The 23,591-nt window shown below is 35.5% G+C and overlaps 1 protein-coding gene across 3 annotated transcripts in view; it reads right to left on the bottom strand.

Annotated features, from left to right (window-relative positions):
* Nucleotides 1–1,667: 1,667 nt before the first annotated feature.
* The window catches only part of LOC123535354 (splicing factor, suppressor of white-apricot homolog), a 29,415-nt gene continuing 7,491 nt past the window's right edge, over nt 1,668–23,591 (bottom strand). For 2 of the 3 annotated variants that reach the window (XM_045317978.2, XM_053520341.1), the window contains exons 4-17: nt 22,699–22,781; nt 20,993–21,227; nt 19,165–19,247; nt 16,915–17,021; nt 15,248–15,448; nt 14,374–14,587; nt 12,307–12,478; nt 12,074–12,202; nt 11,023–11,187; nt 9,443–9,671; nt 8,640–8,906; nt 7,201–7,422; nt 5,243–5,672; nt 1,668–3,020 (exon numbers count right to left, since the gene is read on the bottom strand). In XM_045317978.2, coding sequence (XP_045173913.2) covers nt 2,934–3,020; nt 5,243–5,672; nt 7,201–7,422; nt 8,640–8,906; nt 9,443–9,671; nt 11,023–11,187; nt 12,074–12,202; nt 12,307–12,478; nt 14,374–14,587; nt 15,248–15,448; nt 16,915–17,021; nt 19,165–19,247; nt 20,993–21,227; nt 22,699–22,781 — 2,624 coding nt within the window. In that variant the 3' untranslated portion in view covers nt 1,668–2,933. The remainder of the gene's footprint in view (nt 3,021–5,242; nt 5,673–7,200; nt 7,423–8,639; nt 8,907–9,442; nt 9,672–11,022; nt 11,188–12,073; nt 12,203–12,306; nt 12,479–14,373; nt 14,588–15,247; nt 15,449–16,914; nt 17,022–19,164; nt 19,248–20,992; nt 21,228–22,698; nt 22,782–23,591) is intronic. The other variant, XM_053520340.1, reaches the window with a different exon arrangement.

Below are 23,591 nucleotides of genomic sequence, written 5' to 3'. Positions count from 1 at the left end.
ATTTTGGCTTTTTCAGCCATAAAGAGACTTCATTTATGGTTTTATTTGATACAAACTTCCAAAATATCTTCAACAACAATAAATCTTGGATTCCATGACAAATCAGATCCATTCGTAGTTTCCAGAGTTATTTTATATCTGATTACCTCCCCTGATTGTAGTCAAAATGGATTTATATCAGCAAGTACTTACAGGACTTATTTGAAATTTCATTATTGTCATTAGTTGGACCGAGGCAATCAGGGTATATAACTATGGACTGATTTTATGTCAAATTACCTCCCTTTATTTTTGAAATTAAAATGGGTATATCTCCTTAACTAATGAAGATACTGATCTGAAATTTCATTTATGTTAACAGATTTATTTGGCAGATCCTTCTTTTGTTATCTTACAATAATTTTCTTTTGAATTACTTCCCTTTAACGTTACTATAAATAGCCTATTTTTAGTAACTTTTTTATTATTAGCCGTAGGGAAAAACTGAGACCACTTTTCTGTGGTACAACAAGGATGGTACCTCCAATTTTTAGGTGTATTTTGACATATCTGTAACTTGTAAGAATTTTGTTTTTCTTTTTGGTTAAATTTCTTTCCTTTGTTGTTCCTGTCCTTTGGACTTGGATATTTTTTCTGAGGACCTTCTTGTCCTCAAGTGCAATGATAACAGGTGAGTGATATAGGGCCATCATGGCCCTCTTGTTTGAACTTGAAACTTCTGGTTAAAGTTGTGCATGCAAGTTACTATTTCACAATTTAATGCAGATACTGGATTGAAACTCTATAGATATTTTAACATTTAATTTCTCTCCTTAAAATATTTGACAAATTCCAACTGGGCCAAATCATAGAAAACCCTTGTTGACAATCTAAGAGGCCACATTTTAACTTTATTTTCATGAAACGTTGTCAGAAAATTGGTCTCTATGACATCTAGGTCAGTTTCGAAACAAGTTTACCCAAGATCAAAAAGTAGGTCATGAGGTCAAATCATAGTCTCTTAAACTTGAACTTTATAAAAAAAATTTACATTTGTCTCCATGAAGTATAGGTAAAGTTTTAAACTAAGTTGCCTGAGGTCTTACACTAAGTCACTGGGACAAACCATAGAAAAATCTTGTCTACAGGTATGCCTAAAATATCTCGACTGGCAACTTTGGTCCTCTGTCACCATACATCCAATGCCTGAAATATGTAGGTTGGCATCTTGGGTCCTCCACCACCATTTGAGCTACAGTCCCCGGATGACTCAACTTTTTGTCCCTGGACTTGAAACCTCAGCAGAAACAAATAATTGTTCAGATACATGGCTTAAAGAAATCAAGCCATCTCATAAACATGAATACATTTGGATTACAGAAAGGTAGATTAACCTTTTAAATTTTGTGGTCTGTGGGTCAAAAGTCTAGTTTCAGTGATCCAGCTTTTACATGGTTTCAGTCAATAACTGGGTAGTGCTGGGAACTAAGAGGGGAATTCATAAGCTTATGGTTAAGTCAGTATCACATTGACCCTTACCTTTAAAATGGGTTTCATCCATATCTGAAGTATGCTTGGACCTACAGACTGGAATTTTATCTGACAATTCAATAAACCAGAGTATATTATGCAAATTTTCAATGTTTTTGAATAGCTTATTTTACACAGAATAAAACAAGAACAGGGAGTTGTGTAATAGCACTTTATTATAATTCACATCATTTTACAAGTCATATAACTGACAAGCTTTACTATACTTTTGTATATGCCAAATATAAAATAGGTTGGGGAAGAACAATTTTATTGTCTGTAATCGTCTTTTTTTATTTGATCAAAGCGGATGATAATTATGTTGAGAAGTAATCATCGTAAAAACGAGTACAGAAATACTGGTACTGGCAGGTACTGTGAAGGTTTTTCTTACTGTAGATTAGGTAACATTTGCTCCTGTTTTCACCTACATTCTTGTAAGAAGATACCAGTACTAGTGAACATTAAGAAGCAGCATCTCAGGAAGCATAATTGAGAAGCAGTAATTCATAATGATGTGAACATGTCTGTAGTATCATCAAATCACAAAATATAACCAGACACGGAAATTACTTAAGAAATAAGGTCCAAAGTGTGGTTTATCATAGAATAACCTGTGTTTTTGAGTTCTTATGCGTAGGAATATATAACGAAGGCCATAGGCCTGAGTGATATATTGTTTCGCATAAGAATGAAAAACTCTGGTTATTCTACGATTAATCACACTTGGGGACTTGTTATTTCAATTCTAACACGACATACTAGTATTAATAGTGTTAGAAAAAATGGTAACTACTTTTTATGATCGTGCTACGCACCTGGATCGTATGACATCATTGCAAGCGCGTGGGTTATTGCGGAATAACCAGAGATAGATTTTGCTCTACATGAATGTAGGTTATTTGCTGGTCATGTTAGAATTTACAGTATTAAAACATTGAAAATTTTAACTGGTTTTATATGCAGTTTATAAAGAAAACTTTTCGAATGTTCAAAACCATTTAGCAAGCGTCTTCATTCATTTATCAGGTGTTATGTAGACAATTATTGCTATATATAGCTTTTATCAGGTGTAATGTAGACCACTATTGCTATATATAGCTTTTATCAGGTGTTATGTAGACAATTATTGCTATATATAGCTTTTATCAGGTGTTATGTAGACCACTATTGCTATATATAGCTATTTCCTACATGAACATGTACTCATATGGAAAACTCGCTTCTTTATTTTTATTGACACTACAATAGAAATCTGCCAGTTTCTTCACGATGTCAAGTACACAAGTAAACATGAATCTAGCACTTGTGTGATGGTATCATTACTACAACAACAAAAATAATTTATCCTTCAACAATCTCCAGCTAACAGTTGCCAACAGCATATATCCAGTAACTTTTTAAACATTAAATAGTTCTATTGGTCAAGTGTCCTCTACAAACATATCATCTTCTTTCCTTACAGCCTCCCTGCTCGCCTTTATAATAGCTCGAACACGATTCAGCATGTACTGAAAATGAAACAGAATGACAATTGGTTTAACTGGAACTTTTAAAAGCCAGTCATTAAATCAGTAACATTTATATATTAACATAACTGTATCAGTATTAAAATAGCTTTCTACTTGTGTGATTTATTTAGGCTACCCAAGTGCTTATAAATGGATAAATACTGATTACTGCTTATCTCTCGCTGAATATCTCTCAGAGTATTTCTTATATATAATTGGGCCATTCCATGAGAAAACCTGTATTAGTGACATGATATAACTATTGTATAATTAGTAGTGTAAAATACTGAAAAATGGCTGTTTTTCTTATGTTGCTCCAGAAACTAGAAACTAATATATTGTAATTGTGTCATCTAAGACAAATCAAATTCTACCATATTTTCATATAAATGTTGTTTCTGTTGTCATGGCATTTAATGGAATGGCCCATATTATATATATATACACTGCTAAAACAATAATGTTCTAATTTTTTTTTAAATATGTTGAGTCTTGAGCTATTCTTTACAACGACCTATTTCAACATGGAGAAAATTTTGGGTTTAGTTTATTCCCAATGAAGTATCTCAGAAGTATTTGAAAATAAGATGTTCTACCATGTTAATTTGACTTCTCTACGCGAATCATGAATTACACATTTGAAACACCATATGTTTGTACACAACCTAAAATGTCCACATTCTCAGAAGCTGAACATATGAAATTATGACTACTAAGAAAAGAAAACTGGCTCCATGTATCACAAAATATTTGTTCTTTTGATGCTTTGTTATTCACTGTCGAGATTCTATAATATTGCCCAGGGCTCCAAAAATTTTGAGAACTCTATCGGTCCGAAATGAAAATCACAACATCAGCGCTACCAAACCCACCGTATAACCAATACTGTTATGCCATTTTGTAAAACGTGATAGAGTAAAGAAATAAGTACATCATGCATTAAAAATGATTTACCTGTCACCGCGAGTTACTATACAATGAAAATAGTCATTCAGTGTTTTATGTGATCGTTACTTTGTTTAAATTTCAATGTTTTTCCAAGAAAAATCTTGCAAGGATAAAATTGCCGAGGCATTGTTTTCTTGGCACCGTGTACCTTACTAGTCTAAAAGCCAACATACCTGACTTCGGTACCGTATACACGGCAGATACTTTGTAATGTTTCCTCATTGTTTGACAAAATTTTATAAAACACAATGCATCAAAGTGATTTACTCGACACAAGTCTCTGCCAAACATCCTCAGTATTTTTAGAATACTCTGCTACGGACCAAATGTGTAAGCTATGCGTACGCTAAGATCAAATTTCCCATGTGTATGGTACCAAAAGGTTACGTGGGTTGGCCGCGGATATTTCATTTCAATGGCGTTGTACTTCAATAAGCAACTATGTTTTATGTTTTATAAAGTGATATGTTCTCTTCTGATGTAAACAAAATTTCATTTTGAAATGTTTTTTTTTAAGACCGATTTGATAAACTGGCCGGTCCGCCACTCCGGTTTTCTTTATCATTCGGGTTTGCCAGTCCATTTTTATTTGTATAGTCGGGTTGCAAAGACGATTTTCTGTACTTGTTTCAACTGGACTGCCAAATGAATCATGTAATTTTTATAAATCAAGTAATAATAAAAATTATATGTATCTGTTTCCCGTGTGATGTCTCATTAAATGCAATGACCATTTGTTTCTTTTTACCCATCTTCAAATATAGCCTTTTGAAATAATACAATCTGTCAGCTAATGACCTAAATAAAAGAAGTGGGTCCCCACCAAAAGCATTTGGATCCAGTCAGAAGCATTTGGAAACCAGTCAAAAATATTTAATACATTGCAGATGGCTGCCTGCAAACATATAAGGATGTGCCGCGCGAGCACTGTTGTGTCACATGCTAATTACGGACCGATTACCAAGGTGACAGTCAGACCGTTTGACACGTTAATTGATTACCTAAGGGTGCAACCAACAATTTCCTGCTTGGCAGGTGATCCTGTATTGAGATTTCAGACCGAAATTTATACTTTTTCTCCATTTTTACAGGACCGATTTTTTTCTTCATTTTTTCACTTAACGAATCGGTCTGAAAAGTCAAAAGTCGGTCCAAAACCGACAAATTTCCGGAGCCCTGGTATTGCCACTGCTGCAAATATATGATCATTAAAATTTGATTCCTCAACCTGATTCTATTTTCAAGTTCAAAGACTAATGCATAATTGTACTTACAGAAGATACATTTTTCTGCGATTGTGTCGGTTCCATCTCTGCTTCTCCATTTACCTCCCCTACTGAGGCAGTAGTCTCCCCTGATGAGGCAATATTCTCCCCTGATACTGCAGACGTTTCCCCTGGTACTGGAGTAGCCTCCCTTGATATACTACTATTACTCAGGGGGGTCATGTGACATTTAACTGGGGATGGTTCGCTCCTAGAACTTGATCTCGACCTTGACCTAGATTTTGATCTAGTGAGAGATCTTGATCGTGACCTGGTTTCTGGAGAAAGTGACCTTGACCTTGATCTTAATTTACTTGGAGGAGTTGTTGATCGACTACTGCTAGAAGAGACAGATCTGCTACGCTTGCGTTTACAAGGGGAATGTTCAGATGGCCTTGGGGTTGCTTCTGGATCTATGTCAGGAGGCCTTGGCGGTGACCTGTAAAAATCAAAATATTACCTGTGTAGAAAATTAGAAAGGTAAGACCTGTAAAAGTTCCAAGTACTGTGAAATAATTTAAATTCATTGGCAAGAAATTCATCTTTTTGGCTAATATGACTATATCGGGAGAATATGAAATTGTAGATTTCAACATCTGAACCAAAAAATTAATGGGAATTATGTTGCTCACTTGGTTTAAATGCAATCCTCAGATCCATGGAAATTATTTCCCTACAGTTACAAATTATTTCATAGTACCAGCAATCATGCAACTTATTACAAGTAGAAAGTTCATCATTACAAATCTGAAATATACTGTTGCAAACTAAATCATCTCATCTCAATGTTTTAAGTGAGAGGGACAAAATATAAACCACAATAACTGAGAAATAAGGAAGGGTTTAATTTAATCAAAGACATGCAGAGTGTCCTTCATTCTCTCATAAGCAGAACTGTAGAAAACAAGAGCTGTCTCCATAGGATGACATATGCCCCCGATGGCACTTTGAATGAGTAGTTATGGCCGATGTTAGAGTTTAGGACCTTTGACCTATGGAGCTGGGTCTTGCGCGCGACACGTCGTCTTACTGTGCCACACATTCATGCGTAGTTATTTTAAAATCCATGCATGAATGACAAAGATATGGACCGGACACGCCCATCAATGCACTATCATGAAAAATGACCTTTAACGTCTAAGTGTGACCTTGACCTTTGAGCTACGGACCTGGGTCTTGCGCGCGACACGTCATCTTACTGTGGTACACATTCATGCCAAGTTATTTGAAAATCCATCCATGGTTGACAAAGATATGGACCGGACACGCCCATCAATGCACTATCCTTTAATGTCTAAGTGTTACCTTGACCTTTGAGCTACGGACCTGGGTCTTGCGCGCGACACGTCGTCTTACTGTGGTACACATTCATGCCAAGTTATTTGAAAATCCATCCATCGATGACAAAGATATGGACCGGACACGCCCATCAATGCACTCTCCTTTAATGTCTAAGTGTGACCTTGACCTTTGAGCTACGGACCTGGGTCTTGCGCGCGACACGTCGTCTTACTGTGGAACACATTCATGCCAAATTATTTGAAAATCCATCCATCGATGACAAAGATATGGACCGGACACGAAAATTGCGGACAGACTGACAGACTGACAGACTGACAGACCGACAGACTGACAGACCGACAGACGGTTCAAAAACTATATGCCTCCCTTCGGGGGCATAAAAAGTATTAAATATTGCTTTAGTTCATTGGTGAAAACTTGTTTTATCTAGATATACATGTACATATACATGTATATATGGAACTTAATTGCCATTCTAGATCACTAATCAATCACATGAGCAGGGCAAATAGACAATATAGGGGAAAAAATTGTCCAGCACATGTGAAATCGATAACCACTTTTCTTAAAAAAATATCGCCATTCATCTGCAGGTTCTCCTCATTATGAAATTAATTACAAATACTTCTAACATTAAAATTAACCTCCTAATATCATACACATACTGTGGAGGGGATTCCTTGCATGTTGTATCTGTATCACTGATTTGTCCTGGTTCCGGAGTACTGTCCCTTGTCTCACCTTCCTCCAGGGCCTCCATAGAGTCCTCCTCTAAACCAGCAGGGGAGCTCACTCTTGGATCTATTTGATCAGGAACGATAACTTCAACTTCTGTTTCCTCAGGAATAGGATTTTCTGCTGGTCCAATAACTTTCTTCTCTCGTGATCTGCATGAAGAGAAACAATACATAGTAAATTAGCATAAATGTAGTTTTAATCTTAAAATCTTAAATGTCTCTCTTATATCAAACTCGGAACAATATATTGGTTGGATTCATCCTCTCACTGAGTCATCTAGTGAAGTAATTTATCTATTTGCCTTGTTGTTTTTTTATTTTATTACATAAACAGACAAGTACAGCGTAACAGTCATAGGTACAAATTCTATCAGCTATGGAATGTGACTGTGATTTCACCATTTCATTTGAAGACCCATGACGTTGTATACAATTTAAGGAATCAGGAAAGGTACTTAGATAAGGCCTGATTTATTATTTTTACCCAATACCTATTAAAAATTTACCCTAACAGAAATATTTTATCATAAATATGAAAGTAAAACTAGAGCTGCTTTTGAAAAAAGCACAAGTCTCCCAAAACTGCCTAATTATCTGAACAGTAAGTCAGTCTTTATATATTGTTTACTCACCAAAAATATGCCTTTGATAGTTTTGGAGGAAGTGTTTGAGTAAGCGGCCTTTTGGTAATTCAAGGGCCATAATTCTGAAGTGCCTCGGCCGATTTGGCTAGTTATTGAACTTGGATAAGGACTTATTGGCAAACACATTTTGTTCAAGTTTGGTGAGATCGGATGAGAAATGTTCAACTTACAGTGTGGACATAATTTATGACAGATGGACACACAGACAGACAGGAGTAAATCAATGTCTTCCACCACACAGTGGTGTGGGATACATAATTATTTTTATGACAGTGGTAAAAACCTCTATCACTTCAGATTTATTAATGTCAACTCACATAGACAGTAAGTACTCAGCCTGTAAAGGTCACTAGAGGGGAAACACTGATATTTTTTATGTAAAAGATAAAGGTAAGAGCAGATTTCCCGGAAGCACAGAGGGTAGGAGTGGGGAGTGGGTGTAAAAAAAAAGGGTAGATAAAAGATAAAAGGGTAGATAAAAAGATAAAAGGGTGCCGGTGTTGGGGGACAGTGGAAAAAAGCAGATGAAAATTCAACAGGGAAAGCCACATTCCTAAAATGCAGTCTCACTATCTCCCTATACTGTAAACCATAGCAGCACATACATGTACATACAAGACAAACACACACATACACACAACTAACAGACACAGAGAAACCTTAAGATCATTTTTATAAACAATGTAAAACAAATCTGAAGTAATTAAGAAACAATTTACAAACCTAGATCTTGATCTCTTCTTCTTTTTTTTGGAACTTTTTCTGTGACTAGAATGATCTTTCTTTGACTTTGGTGATCTTGACCGTTTCTTCTTCTTCGACTTTGATCTTGAAGGCGACCTCGAGTGTGACCTTTGTCTTGAGCTTCTGTCTTTCGACCTTGACCGCCGTCTTGAACTTCCACCTTTAGATGGAGACCTAGAGTAGCGGCTTCTTATGTCCATATACCTTGGTGGGGGTGGTGGAGGTGGGGGAAATCTTAAAGGGGATCTGAAAATACAACAATTTTCACAGGCTACTTTCTGTGGAAAACGTTTAATGATAATTATTCCACCAAAATGTTATTTTTGGTAATTTTCATAGAAATATGACTTCTACATGTAAATAATGTTTTCACTGTAAATGATTTTCACAGGTTGGTTGCTGCACTGTACGAAAATACTGTAGCACTGTTTCTTGAATTTTTATTGTGGTGTAACTTCTTTAAAATAAATGTTTATCCACCTCCTTAAAAATCTGACGCGAAGTCTGAGAAATTTTGTTGCACTTTACTACGATATCATAAAATATAAACATGAATAATACATGATTTTCAAGACCTTGTAACCTTGCTGAGTACATCTGGGTGCTTGCCTCTTTAGCGACAATGCTGAAGAGTATCTCTCTTTAAAATCAAATTTCCAAACTACCTTGTTTATTCTCTTAGTAAATAATCACTTTTAAGAAACAACTCCATTATAACAAAAATAATAATAGTTTGCATCAGTGTTACTTGACTAATTAAGAAATTTTCAACAAAGATTTACCTTCTAGTTACGTTATAAGCACTTGGTGGAGTTGGTGACCTCTTCCTTTTCTTCTTCTTTGACCTAGATCTAGATCTTGATCTCCGTGACCTTGAACTTCTATCCCGTGACCTTGACCTAGATCTTTTACTCCTAGACTTATGTTTGGATTTGTGATGTGTTGATTTTTCATCCTCCACCTTAACTGGAGTGTTTCTTCCACTGCTGGCTGGTGTGGCTTGGGCTGGCACTAAATAGGATATAAAGTTAAACATACACCATGTGTTTATGTAGATAACAATAACATCATCAATACTGACTCAGTACAAGAGCTGTCTCCATAGGATGACATATGCCCCCGATGGCACTTTGAATGAATAGTTATGGCCGATGTTAGAGTTTAGGACCTTTGACCTACGGACCTGGGTCTTGCGCGCGACACGTCGTCTTACTGTGCCATATATTCATGCGTAGTTATTTTAAAATCCATGCATGAATGACAAAGATATAGACCGGACATGCCAATCATTGCACTATCATGAAATATGACCTTTAACGTCTAAGTGTGACCTTGACTTTTGAGCTACCGACCTGGGTCTTGCGCGCGACATGTCTTCTTACTGTGGTTCACATTCATGCCCAATAATTTTAAAATCCATGCATGAATGACAAAGATATGGACCAGAACCGCCCATCAATGCACTATCATGAAATATGACCTTTAACGTCTAAGTGTGACCTTGACCTTTGAGCTACAGACCTGGGTCTTGCGCGCGACACGTCGTCTTACTGTGCCACACATTTATGCGCAGTTACTTGAAAATCCATCCATGGATGACAAAGATATGGACCGGACACGCCCATCAATGCACTATCATGAAAAATGACCTTTAACGTCTAAGTGTGACCTTGACCTTTGAGCTACGAACCTGGGTCTTGCGCGCGACACGTCGCCTTACTGTGGTACACATTCAGGCCAAGTTATTTGAAAATCCATCCATGGATGACAAAGATATGGACTGGACACGAAAATTGCAGACAGACCGTTCAAAAACTATATGCCTCCCTTCGGGGGCATAAAAAGCGACTCAGAAAAAGCATCAGTTTTATTAACGAAATTACAAACATTAAAAGGGATTATGGATCTTTTCTCTGTTATTTTTAAGTCTACTTTAAATTCTTTCTTCACTTAGGTTGAACTCAACTTAGGTTTAACCAATGTAGCCTTCAAGCAGGATTCACTTCAAAATGGAAGTCAAGATTTCAAGCACTTAGATTTTTGCAAATGAATAGTTTGTGCCAAACTATCAGCATCTTTAAATGGACATATCTACTGCTGTTATTTCTTTGACATTCTTGGATTTTTGCCATATCTACTCTTCCGATTATGCTTGTTCTTTTTTCATTTTGCAAGAAAATTAGTCCCCAAACAAATATGAATGATTTCACAGTAACAGTAGGAATTAAGATAAATGTATAAAACATCAATCTAATAAATAATGTTGGACTGTTATTAACTGTACAGATGTTGCTCTTTCTAAACAAGCTGATATTGTGAGATGCAGATCTGGAAGCAAATCCCATTGATGTTCCATACTTACGTATCTTTTTATCCTCCTCTACTGCAGTATCACTTTGAGATTTTAGTAGATTAATAAACATGGCCGCCTTCTTCTTACGCTCGGCCTTGATTTGTTTCTCTTTGTCAACCTGCGACAATTTTTCCCTTGCCGATGCTGCTAACCTGTCCTTCAATCGCTGTTCAGCTGAAATATAACACTTCTGTAAATTCATCAAATTTAAAATTTAATTGAATAGCAATAAAAGGCAAGATAAAAGTAATCTTTTTTGTGCTACGTTGTAATTTATCATGTTTAATATTGAAGTGAAACTAGTGATCCTTAAAGCCAGGTTGTCTCCCTTCATAGTGTTCTTCTGTAAAAGTTTGATCAGAATATATAACCTTGATAATATGAAGCAGCTTACTTTTTTCTGCTTAAAAAATTTTAATACAGTTATATTTAACCATTCTGAAGAAGCTTGTGTTCCTATTGAATTTATGCTGATAACTTTTGCCTATCTTTTAGTGGGATTTGTTAAATTAAATGGCATTTTTTAACATATATCAGTTTACTGCCTGGACCTTTCAGCCTGCACACTGCCTGGCTAAAATATCCTTGCACCCAGCTAGGAAAGTTCAATATACAAATTATCAGATATAAATCTGAGCACCTATTAAAATGATCAGTCAATATAACAGGTTGTAATTGTGCCAAGAGGCAAATATGTTGAAATTTTAGAATTGAAGTTACAAACAATGTTCAAATTGCTGATTTTCAGTCTTAGTAAGTGACCTAAACCTATAAGGAATGACTGCTTAAGGAGCCGGCTCCTCAGTCCGAAGGTTATTGGTACAAACTCCACTGAGGCCACAACCACACATTCTCTTTCCAGGAAGTAGACTCGAGAATTGTTCAAATCAGCTTGAAGTTTTCATCAGGATCAAGCTTAAACAAATTTATAAAGACTAAACAATGGGATTATCTTCTGACCAAAGACAATCATTCTATAAAGTTGGACTGTCTTTGGCAAAGCAATATATTCCCCTTCTCTTTCAACAACAACAATAAAATATGATCCAACATGTAATACCAAGTTTGCGTTCTAACTGTTCAGTACTTCTGGTATCTGTAGCCCCTTCTGAGCCCCCTACTGGCGTACTTGTACCCGAGGCATTGTTTGACTTGGACCTCCTTGTCTCACGGGTACTGTCTGAATCATCTGTGGAAAGAAACACCCTAATTAACTTTTTGCTTTCTTAGCTGAAACCCTTTCATGTTATAACTGAATATGTATACAAAATATCTAAATAAAATAAATCTTACCATCATCAGATTCATCATACTCAAACACTGGTTTCTTTTCAATGGTTGTAGAATCTTGTTCTTTATTTGCTTTCTTCAGTTTAAACTTTACACCTTTAGCTAAAATCTCTGCTTTTTCTTGTTCCTTCTTCCTCTCTTCTGCCTCCTTCATCTTTCTTTCTTTTTCTATCTCCTGAAAATTAAGTAAGACAATTTGTAGTGTAAATGGCCACGTTAACTGTTTTAAATACAATGATGGAAATTGATTTTTAATCATGAGTTTTCACTTACGAGTTTTCATTGCAAGAAAAATGATTTTTACAAGACAAGTAGATTGTGTTCCATTTTCTTTCAATTTGTATAATTATGTTCTCTGCAAATAACTAACAACTTCCCAGACAGAGATGAGGTAAATGAAAACTTCCCCTCACATACATGAGGTGGAGGACACTTGACTTCTGATATATCATCTTCTTTCAAATTGTCACAATACTTGCCTGGACCAGGTTTCAAAACTATGACCTACATATCTTAAGTTTGGACCTACCCTTAGACCTTATCAACAGGGCTTCGGAAATTTGCCAGTTTGTTGGTTTTGGACCGATTTTTGACTTTTCAGACCGATTCGTGAAGTGAAAAAACGAAGAAAATTGGTCCCGTAAAAATGGAGAAACGTATAAATTTCGGTCTGAAATCTCAATACACAATCACCTACCAAGCAGGAAATTGTTGGTCGCACCCTCAGATAATCAATAAACGTGTCAAACGGTCTGATTGTCACCTTGATAATCGGTCCGTAATTAGCACGTGACGCAATCAGTGCTCGCGCGGCACATCCTTTAATGTTTGCAGACAGCCGACTGGAATGTATTAAACATTTTTGACTGGTTTCCAAATGTTTCTGACTGGATCCAAATCCTTTCGACGGGGATTCACATCTTTTATTTAGAATCGGACGGATGGTTTATTTCAAAGGCTATGTTTGATCACGGGTAAAAAACAAATGGTCACTGCATTTAATGAGACATCACACGGGAAACCGATATAAATAAATTTTATAATTACTTGATTTGTAAAAATTACATGATACATTTGTTGGGGCTCCAGTTGAAACAAGTGCAGAAAATCGTCTTTGCAACCCGACTGTACAAAAAAAGAAAGAAAAAAAATGGACTGACAAACACGAATGATAAAGAAAACCGGAGTGGCGCTGTTTATCAAATCGGTCTTTTAAAAAAACGTTTCAAAACGAAATTTTGTTTATATAAGAAGAGAACATATAACTTAATAAAATGTAGTTGCTTATTGAAGTACAACGCCAGTGAAATGAAATATCCGTGGCCAACCCGCGTGACAAAATGCAAAGAGCTATAAAATTATTTTATACTTCTTTGCAAAATGGTACTACACATGCGGGGAATTCGATCTCAGCGTTCACATAACGTGCACATTCGATCCGCGGCAGAGTATTCTTAAAATACTGAGGATGTATAGCAGAGAATATGTGTCGTGTAATTCAATTTGACGCATTGTATTTTATAAAATTCCGTCAAAGAATAAGGAAACCACAAAGTATCTGCCGTGTATACGGTACCGAAGTCGTGTGCATTGGCTTTTAGACTAGTTAGGTACACGGTGTATGCCTCGGTAATTTTATCCTTGCAAGTATTTTCTCGGAAAAACATGAAATTTAAACAAAGTAACGATCACACATAACACTGACTGTCTTCATTGTATGGTAACTCGCATTGTATGGTAACTCAGTTTTAATGCATGACATGCTTATTATCACGTTTTACAAATATGGTATATTGGTAATGCGGTGGGTGGGGTAGCGCCGATGTCAGGATTTTCGTTTCGGACCGATTTAGTTCTCAAAATTTCCGGAGCCCTGCTTATCAATGTGATTAAATCCACAACTAAACCCAACAAATTAATATGCCTCAAACGTCAAAAGCTATCAAAAGTAGCAACCTAGTGTATCACACTACAGACTTATTTTTGGGTAGAACTTTTCTTTTCTCTTGCAGCTGTTGGGTCATTGGCACAGGCAGGAAACGGAAGTGAATATCACACACTGAATCTTACCTCTTGAAACAGATGTCTTTTAAAATCATAATAAGGATAATGTGTGTGCCATGTCTCGAGAAACTGAAACCTCTGGTCCTTTTTCGACTTCACAACGATAGAAAACTCTTCTCCATTCTTTGCTACATACATGGCCATCCTGTCAATGATAGGCTGAACATCTGGAGGAGGTGGAACTATTTGTGGAGGAGGAGAGCTTGTTCTTTGCGAAGCACTGAAATTTCACAAACAAAAGATGATTTATTATATACAAGTTTCCCCAACCTTATTTTTAATGTTATGACTTGGAGTACTGTAAAAACAGAATTTTAGGCGACTAGAATTTCACTATTTTTCAAGTTGGAATAGGAGTACATTGAACAATATTTGCTATACTAGTATATTGCCAAATTATGTTACTGTACTTATCATAACACCATTTAAACGGGTGTCATCATTTTAACGAGTGTCATATATATGAAAAAGTGAATATCGTGAAAATAAATCTCTAACAAAAATTTGTAATTTTACAGTACATGATTCATACCCTATGAAATTTTATGAAACTACTCGTATTAAATAAAGAACAGGTTATGACAGTTTTCAGTTCAGTCCTTGAAATAAACTTGCACTTTAATCAATACCTTAAACTACATGGTGATAGTTATAATGTACATGCAGTTTTTTACAGTGCGAAAACACCTGCATTTGAGGTGAATGTACAGGACTAAAATATTTCGGCATTTCTAAACATAGCCTAGTCCAGAACTCCTTTTTCAAAGTGATATGAAATAAGTATTCAAGACATTGTCAGTTTAGAAAAGAAAGACACAAAAATATTACTTTTACTTTGTAAATATATAAAAATAGATTAAAGAATAGAAAAGAGACTGACCTATCAGAATGATTGTCTGGTTCCTCTTTTATCTGTACTGAGTTTTTCTGGTCCCCACTTGCTTTGGGCAGCTGAACAGGTTCAATCCCTGGTGGTGGTGGCATAGATGATCCATATACTGGCTGTGCAACACAAGCCGGTAGTGAAGAAGACTCCTTGGGCTCAGACTTTACTTCCTTTTTCATTCTATCTTCTCTTTCTCTGGGTAAAAATTGAAATATTTCAATAGTTTTAGGGATGTCACTTTTTGAGCCCACAGGTTATAACAGCATGTCCATTATTTGACAGGTGTGTACTGATTCAGCAGCATGGCAATCATTCGAATGTTAATTATATGCCCAGCTGAATACAGACAACATGTAATTTTTATGGGAACTCCAGAAATGTCAAGAAGAATGCAGATGCAGAGTACTTACTTTTTCAGGCATGTGAGAATAACTTATCACATGTATTGCATTTAAGCACTATAAAGAGACTAGGTCATAAAATTGTCAATAAACATGAATTTTTCACAACAGCCTTGTAACAGATCCCGTATCTGTCATATCAGTCAGTGGTCTGTGCTCTCTTTTTGATATGACAAACTTCAGGTTTATTACAGGCCCATTATGAAAATACACATTTAAATGAAACAGAATTACACTTCTTTCCATGACATAGTATGATTTGTGTAACAACACAATCATAGTTAAATAGGAAGATACTTAGCATCCTTGTAGTGTGTATCCTAGTTCATTCAACTGTGAAAATATCATTAGCCTCAAAAGAACACAATAATTTCTCAAGAGTAAATAATGTCTTCTTGTCTACAGTGCAACATGACTTTATTGCCTGTACAGCTGGAATGTAATTGATCAACAAATATATACACCAATTTCCCTGCATAATCAATAACTACAGTAGTACACAGCTGTTGAGTGTACAGTCAAACCTCAATACAAAGATAGTTAGACCTCCACCTGAAAGTGCCAATAAGTGGCTTTTCTTTCCAACTGGTTTCTATTCACAAGCTTCTATATACTGTTAAAAGTTTGAATTCAAAATGTTTTTTGTTTTGTCACACCAATACAAATATAGGTCCTATGGTGGTTTTCAAGCCTTTCAAGGCGGCTGAAGATCCCAGGTGCCTATACCCAAGGTGCCTATGCCTGGGTATTATTTCAGGCACAAATGGGAACCTCAGTAGAATCACCGAATTTTCCATAAGCCAGCAGGATGGCTTCCTTAATGAAAAAATTTTGCACCCTAAGTGATGTTTCAAACAGCGGTGAGGGGCAAGTGATTAAAAGTCATCGACCTAAAAAAGTCAACCACAGAGGTGCTCTACTTGGAAATAAATCTAGCGATCTGAAGAGTTAGCGGCCTCTGGGTTTCTTTAAGCAAGAGTTTAACTGTATTTCTTAGTTTAATGTATCATTTCATTATCTTTACTGTAAGACATATACTCCAGTCATGACATGTCAGATGGGATTTTGTAATATTTCATGTCTCCTGTTTTTTTACTTTTTTTATTGTAATGTGTTGAAGTATAACTCATTTTTCCAAGTAAAATAACAATCGCAAATGAATTTTATGGATTAAAGAAATATTCTCATAATTCACATTTCCTTAACGACATCACTTCATTCAAACATGTTGAGATAATAACCACTGACGGTGACTGTTACCTTTTTTTGTCTTCCACTTCCTTGTTGACCTTTGAAAATGACTGTAGCAGCTGACCATAGGATGTCTCGTGTATAGATACCTTTGGCATCTGTATAGGCTTGTACACCTGGAAAAAATCACTTTTGTTTTATTCACTTTGTTTCATTGCAACATTCTACAATTTTGGAATTGAAAGCAAGAGTGGTCTACAATAAACAGAAAATAGCATAAGAATAACAAACAATTTTACTTTTATCACTGGAGAGGCAAAACTGATTGTCAGACAATCAGGCCTGGGATTCAGTAAAATACCAAAAGCCTGAAAATCTATATTCTCAGGCCTGAAATCTCCACTTTCAACAGAGTTACATAGGGAAATTCTGGCAGTCTTAAGTCTGAAAAATCCCAGGCCTGACAATTCTTTATTCCATCTCTAGATAATGTCCACATTCTCCTACAAAAACATTTTGATATATAATAATCTGCTAACAGAATGGGGTAACATATTTAGCAACATTCTCACTTTCTAGAAATAATCATGCAGACCTTAGGTAGTACTATGTAATCTGTATATAGCGTGACCTTGCTTAGAACAGTTGCCATTTGCTTAACCTTCAGCCTGCTAAATTTCTAAAATGGACCGACCATCATTCAATTTGGGCAATACCATTTATTATTTGAAGGGGTGTTCAATGAAAATTTACTGACTGAATAGCGAGCAGTGCAGACCTGATCTTGGTCTGCAATGGTCACAAAGGCAGTATCACTTGCAGCCAGCAGGCTAAAGGTTAAATGGAATTCCCAATACAAAGACCTTTTATACAGAGTGATCTTGTCTAACACCAGTAACAAGCCAAAACGTAATCTGTTATACTGTAATACAGTGACATGTATTTGTGCTACAGTACTGCTGTAAGCATAGCCATCTGGTAGTTTAGTTGTCTTAACATCCAAAAAGGTGAGATAATGATTAAATTTGTTTGTTTTGATTAAATCTTTTTTCCGGCGTGCCTAATTTGCACAGAACTGCCAAAAATCGAAATATTTTGTGCATAGATATTAAGACCATTGTTAAAATATTTCCAGAAGATACATCAATATATAAATATTATAGCTGTTGTAAAAGGATGTCAAGATAAAAACTGAAAGTTATAATCATCATTTAAAAGACAGTACCCACTCTTGAATAACGGGAAGAGGAAGCCTTCAGATATTTTGGAAAGAGAAACTGCTCCCACAAGAATGGCGGTATGGTGTGTGTGTGTGGGGGGGGTTGAGGGGAGGGGTCGGAGGAAGACCTATATTCCAAGTTTATTGAAGTTGTGCTATAGACATGAAGTACAAAGGACAGATTTTAACTTGACTTATGACCATGACCTTTGACCTCCTCAACCTTGTCTATGTGTTCAGCAAATTATCCGATTGCCGCCAACTTAAATGCCAAGTTTGAAGTCACTATCTTGAATGGTTATAAGTAATGCTCCAGACACAAAATACGACCGATCTTACCTTGCTGTGACCTTGACTTATAACCAACAGACCTGGTTCATGCACTCTGCACATTGTCTCATTGCCACCTACCTATATGCCTAGATTAAAGTCAACATCTTGAATGGTTATTATGTCATGCGCCTACATTAAATATGAAGGATAAATTAAGACCTCTGAGCTCCATTTGAGACCTTGACCTTTCAACTACCAACCTGGTTCATGCGTTCTGCATATCATCTCATTTCCATCTACCTATATGTCAATACCTTGAATGGATATTGAGTTATGCCCTGGACACAGAATATGACGGGCAGACAGATGGACATACGATATTAACATATGTTCGTTTTTCCAAAATGGATGTATGAAAAGGGGCATAATGTTGACAAAAAAACTAAAGTTATGTAACTTGCCATGCTGAATAATATTCCAGTAAGATTTCATGTCTCTAGGTCAAATGCTTTTTTTGCATAAGGACAAACTTTTAGGCCTTTCATACATATTTTTTACTAAGTCAAGGGCCATTCCCAAACAAATCCCCAGGTGTACAACTTCAAATGCGAAATAACAATCACATGATTTTTGATGTGCAAAGGTCAAACACTTGTTGAGATATACACAACAGAAATTCTAGCGGTCAGACTAACAAATGCAAATCAAAGTGAAAAGAATTTTGTTCACTTCTGCAGTTTTTGAGAAGAAACCCTCTAACTGCATCATGCAGCATGAGATAATTATATAATCTTTCACAAGAAAACCTGCACTTTCTCTCTTCTTACCTCCTGAGGTACAGGTGAAGCTCTGTTTGTTGTCATTAATGTTGGATGGAGGTAACCATGGCCGCCATCATCTCCCTCACCACCTAGTCAATAACAAAATATATACCATTTTATTTTATGCTAACTTATGAAATACTGTATTCTATCAGTTAAATATTTTTATATCTCATCACTCACACTGTGAAAATATGAAATCTATATTTTCACACTGTGATAGATATAGCTCCGCTCCCTCATACATTGTGTATGAATTTTAAATTATTTGCTTAAAACAGGATGAAAATTGTAGTCGCACTTTGTTCTTTATAGTATATTTCTCAATTCAAATTATTTTACTTATTGAGAATTTCATAATGTTATGCAGCAAAAAAAATAAAACAAAATGGAACTTTATGCTGTGTGCGTCTTTCTAACGGCACAACACGTCTCACGTCATGTCTGTTTCCCGCGCTGAGACTAAAATTGTTGCAAAAGGCATATCTCAACGTAATTGAGCATAAAATTTGTTTGTTTTTCGTGAATATTGAATATATCTCACCTCGAAGTGAGAAAATGTTCACATTTTCTCACTTCTCAGTGAGATATATTCCATATTCACTCAAAACAAACAAATATCCTCTATAAATTACAATATTCAATAGGAGAAGTCCCAGAAGAAAGTAACCATACTAAACAATACTTTGAATCAAATACAATTTTGTAATTCATACTGATTTTTGGAACAGTTTTAAGACTTGGACTTTTCTTTTCTTACATCAATTTGCAACTTGTTATATGGCAACAATCAATTGTAAGTGTATGTTTTGAAACAGGAAACACTTTGTTACTGACTGAAAATAATTTAGTGTTCTGTATCAATATATCAACTGACAAATACCAATATTGATAAATCAATAGGACTTTAAAATTGAGAAAATATAACAAGAAGAAATACTTGAGAGTTACTTTCAAGATAAGTAAACATTTCTTGAGGCTAAACAGAAAAATAACTGTTTATGGTTACTTGACAAGAAAACAGGATAGGTAGGTAGTCAATATTTTTCTTTATTATATACCTATATACATTCTGTCGAGAATACTGCTTGCATTTCACAAGTAAATATGAACAGGCAGAAAAAAATCTGTATTGTACCTTTTGTATTGTATGTTGCCTGACTATTTTCATTTAATATTTATGACCTGACACAGTTCTCTAAATAGTGCACACAAAAACTTCAAAACTTCACTCATTTCTATTTTAACATCGACAAACAATAAAGATTTTGTTCGATAACAAAACACCAAACAAAAAGATGGAGGTATATAATAAAAGGGTCATTACAGCTGTAGCTCGATCTGGGATTTTGTATTCGTCTCCCATGGATTTTGCAAGGACGGATCACGCTTGCCCGCCTCATAAGGTTCAATCTGGCAAAATCCACTCAAGCCGAATACAGTAGCCAAGATCAAGCTACAATTATAATAACCCTATTTTTCTATTTTTTCTTGATTTATTTCATCGACAAATTGCCTTAAAAAGTAAATATAGCTAAAAAGGAAACTCCTAAACACTGGTATGTTTTTAGTTACCTAAGCCTAGGAATATAATAATGAAAGTCAATTTTTATATTACATTCATTTTTTATTTAATATCTAAAGGATTTTTTCATTTATCTTTGCTATTTTGGTTATATTTTACATAAACAATGACAGGTCTTTCAATTTATCTTTTTATCACAACTGGGTGATATATAAAATAAATATTTTCACTTTTTTTTTTTTAAATTAGGAAGTAATGGCATTTAAATATATGGAAATTTAGGCTAACAGAAAAATGGACAGAACTTACTATCATTATGAGCATCACGTTCCTCCTTTGCTGGAGATTTTGGAATGTATTTCTTTGTTTTGATCATCTTAACAAGATGTTTATAGTATGGATGGAGAATGTTCTCAAAGTGCATAAACTGGAACTGCGGGTTGTTCGATTGCTTCGTCTTCATCACAATCTCCATCTGTACTCCATGTTCTGCTATAAACTTTGCTGTCTTCTCTATTATAGCATTCTCCTTAACTGTTGATGGCTGAAAAGCAAGAAATTTTCTCTAAGTTTTTTGTTCTTCCGATATTTTTTGTTCTTCCGATAGCATGAACGATTTCTGGGGAAATTCTTTCAAATCATGCAGTAAATAGACATCATGATTTTTATTTCCCGTTCTCCAAATACCAAGCTAATGTTTCCATTAAAGACTTGATGCAGTCCCATTCCCCATGTTACCAAAGAATCTGCATATATTATCCGCCTCGAGTATATCAATATACTGGACATCCATTTCCCCTTCATTCTATATTAACTCCAATATAAGTTTGATGTATATAGTCATAGCAGCCAAGCCATATGCATTTTTAATTAATATCATATGACTAAAGTGAGTAGCCTTGACTAGGGTTGGATACCGGTTCCCGGTATCGGTACCGTACCGAATAATCACTTCGAAAAGTACCGGTATATACCGTTTCGTAAAGAACCGGTTCCGATTTCGGTATTTCCATAAAAGTAAATAAACAAAATAATTACCAAATCCGCGGCAAAAGAAAGCAGAAAATAAGCAAATAGTATTAGAAACACAGCAATAACGCGATCGATATTGTTTACTGTGACACCGCTCCGAGTAACATGGAGAGCTGGCCTTGCGAATAATTTCGTATGCTAAATATTATTATAAAAACATCTTTTCCTACCGTTTTAAACTAAGTAAATCATACTTAATTGCAAAATATACGACATTTTTTGCTGTTTGTCATATTCTATCAAAACAAATGAAAACAAAAATGATTTGAATAAAAAGTTACGAAACTAAGCTATAACCTACGTAAACAAGTCATCGGTTTTCGCGAACTAATATAAATACGTTATTGTTGGTTGTTTCAAGCGTTTTGAGGGTTATTTTAGTAAGTGTTGAATTTAACAGTTCTCGTCAGTGCTGAGCAAGCATTACCACAGCCAGTGAGTCCTAGATTTAAATTGCACAGTGAGCGACGTATCTACTCTGTTTCTTTTTATTTTGGAAAACTAGTTTGTAAGATATGTTTATTTTTTTTACTCTCTCATAGTTCTAGGACAACACCAAATTAACAGACTTAAAATGTTTATATATCAAAGCAAATTTTCCTGTATAACTACTTAAAAGGGTGTATTTAATACTAACCAAATCATTACTTATGTGATGTACTTCAAAGCTTGGTATCGGTATCGGTATCGTTAAAAATACCGTATCGTTTCGTTGGTATCGGTATCGGTATCGGACCGCTTCGTCCTTAACGATATCCAACCCTAGCCTTGACCTATCACCTCTGTGATCCTGGGTGTAACCTACTATAATGAAATCAGTCTTCCGATCTAAGGCTGGCAGAGTATTATCCATCCCGGTCTCCATTCCAAGCTTTGTGTTAATGCAAATATATTAAAATATTTTCATCCCAACTTTGTACAGCAGCTTGAAGTGCGACAATAAACTGTAAAACAGGCTAAATAAATTCTCAATCACTACTTACTATAGCTACACCAGCTGGTACCTGTAGTTCTTTTGCAGGAACAAAAACAGCTTCTTCAGGATTAGGTTTCGACTCCTCTGGAACTACAATAATAAGTTGGAAATAGAACTAGATTTTTTTCTGCAACTTAAGCATGTTAACACACTGATAAACAAGAGCTGTCATAGGAGACAGCGTGCTCGACTATTTTGATGCTGGATAGTGAAACTGGGCACATCTGAGGAAGCTGGAGCTGTCACTGGAGTGTTTAATGACTCCAACGGTGGATGAAGATATTGCATGATAGCTTTAGTCTGTGTCAAAAATATTAAGTTATAAAAGAGATAAAGATAAAGAGTATCAAAACACTAAATAAGTATAATTCTAAGCAAGAAGGGGGCATAAGTCACAAAATATTGGTGCAAGAGTTATACACCTTGTTTCATATGATGCAGGTGATGATGTGGAACAACTACTTCAAGTAATCAAATCCATTTAGTAATTACAATACATCAAAATTAACCTTAAATTCTAAGTACAGTCGAACTTCGATGGCTCGAACACGAGGGTTCCGTGGAAATAAGTTCGAGTTTTCCGTTGTTCGAGCCATCCAAATGGCAGCCATTTTGAATTAAGGAATTCGAGGGCATGATGTGTTACAAACCTTACATCGTAATATATTGTCATATTGTACCTAAATATGTGTATGATACGATGATAAATAAAAAACGAACGCTGAAATATGATATAATTATTTATCTTCAAACACATAGATACAAAAAAATACAACAGATAAAACACTGATATGATAATAAGAATTTGGTGAAGACAACATCAAATGAATAGTAAACCTTTATGAATCATAGTCCAGTACAAATATTATCAAACATATTGCTTTCCAGTAGCCGACTTAG

The sequence above is a fragment of the Mercenaria mercenaria genome, chromosome 12, assembly GCF_021730395.1.
Source record: "Mercenaria mercenaria strain notata chromosome 12, MADL_Memer_1, whole genome shotgun sequence".
Classification (NCBI taxonomy): domain Eukaryota; kingdom Metazoa; phylum Mollusca; class Bivalvia; order Venerida; family Veneridae; genus Mercenaria; species Mercenaria mercenaria.
Note: the sequence above shows the minus strand (reverse complement) of the source record. Positions and strands in the feature narration are given on the sequence as shown.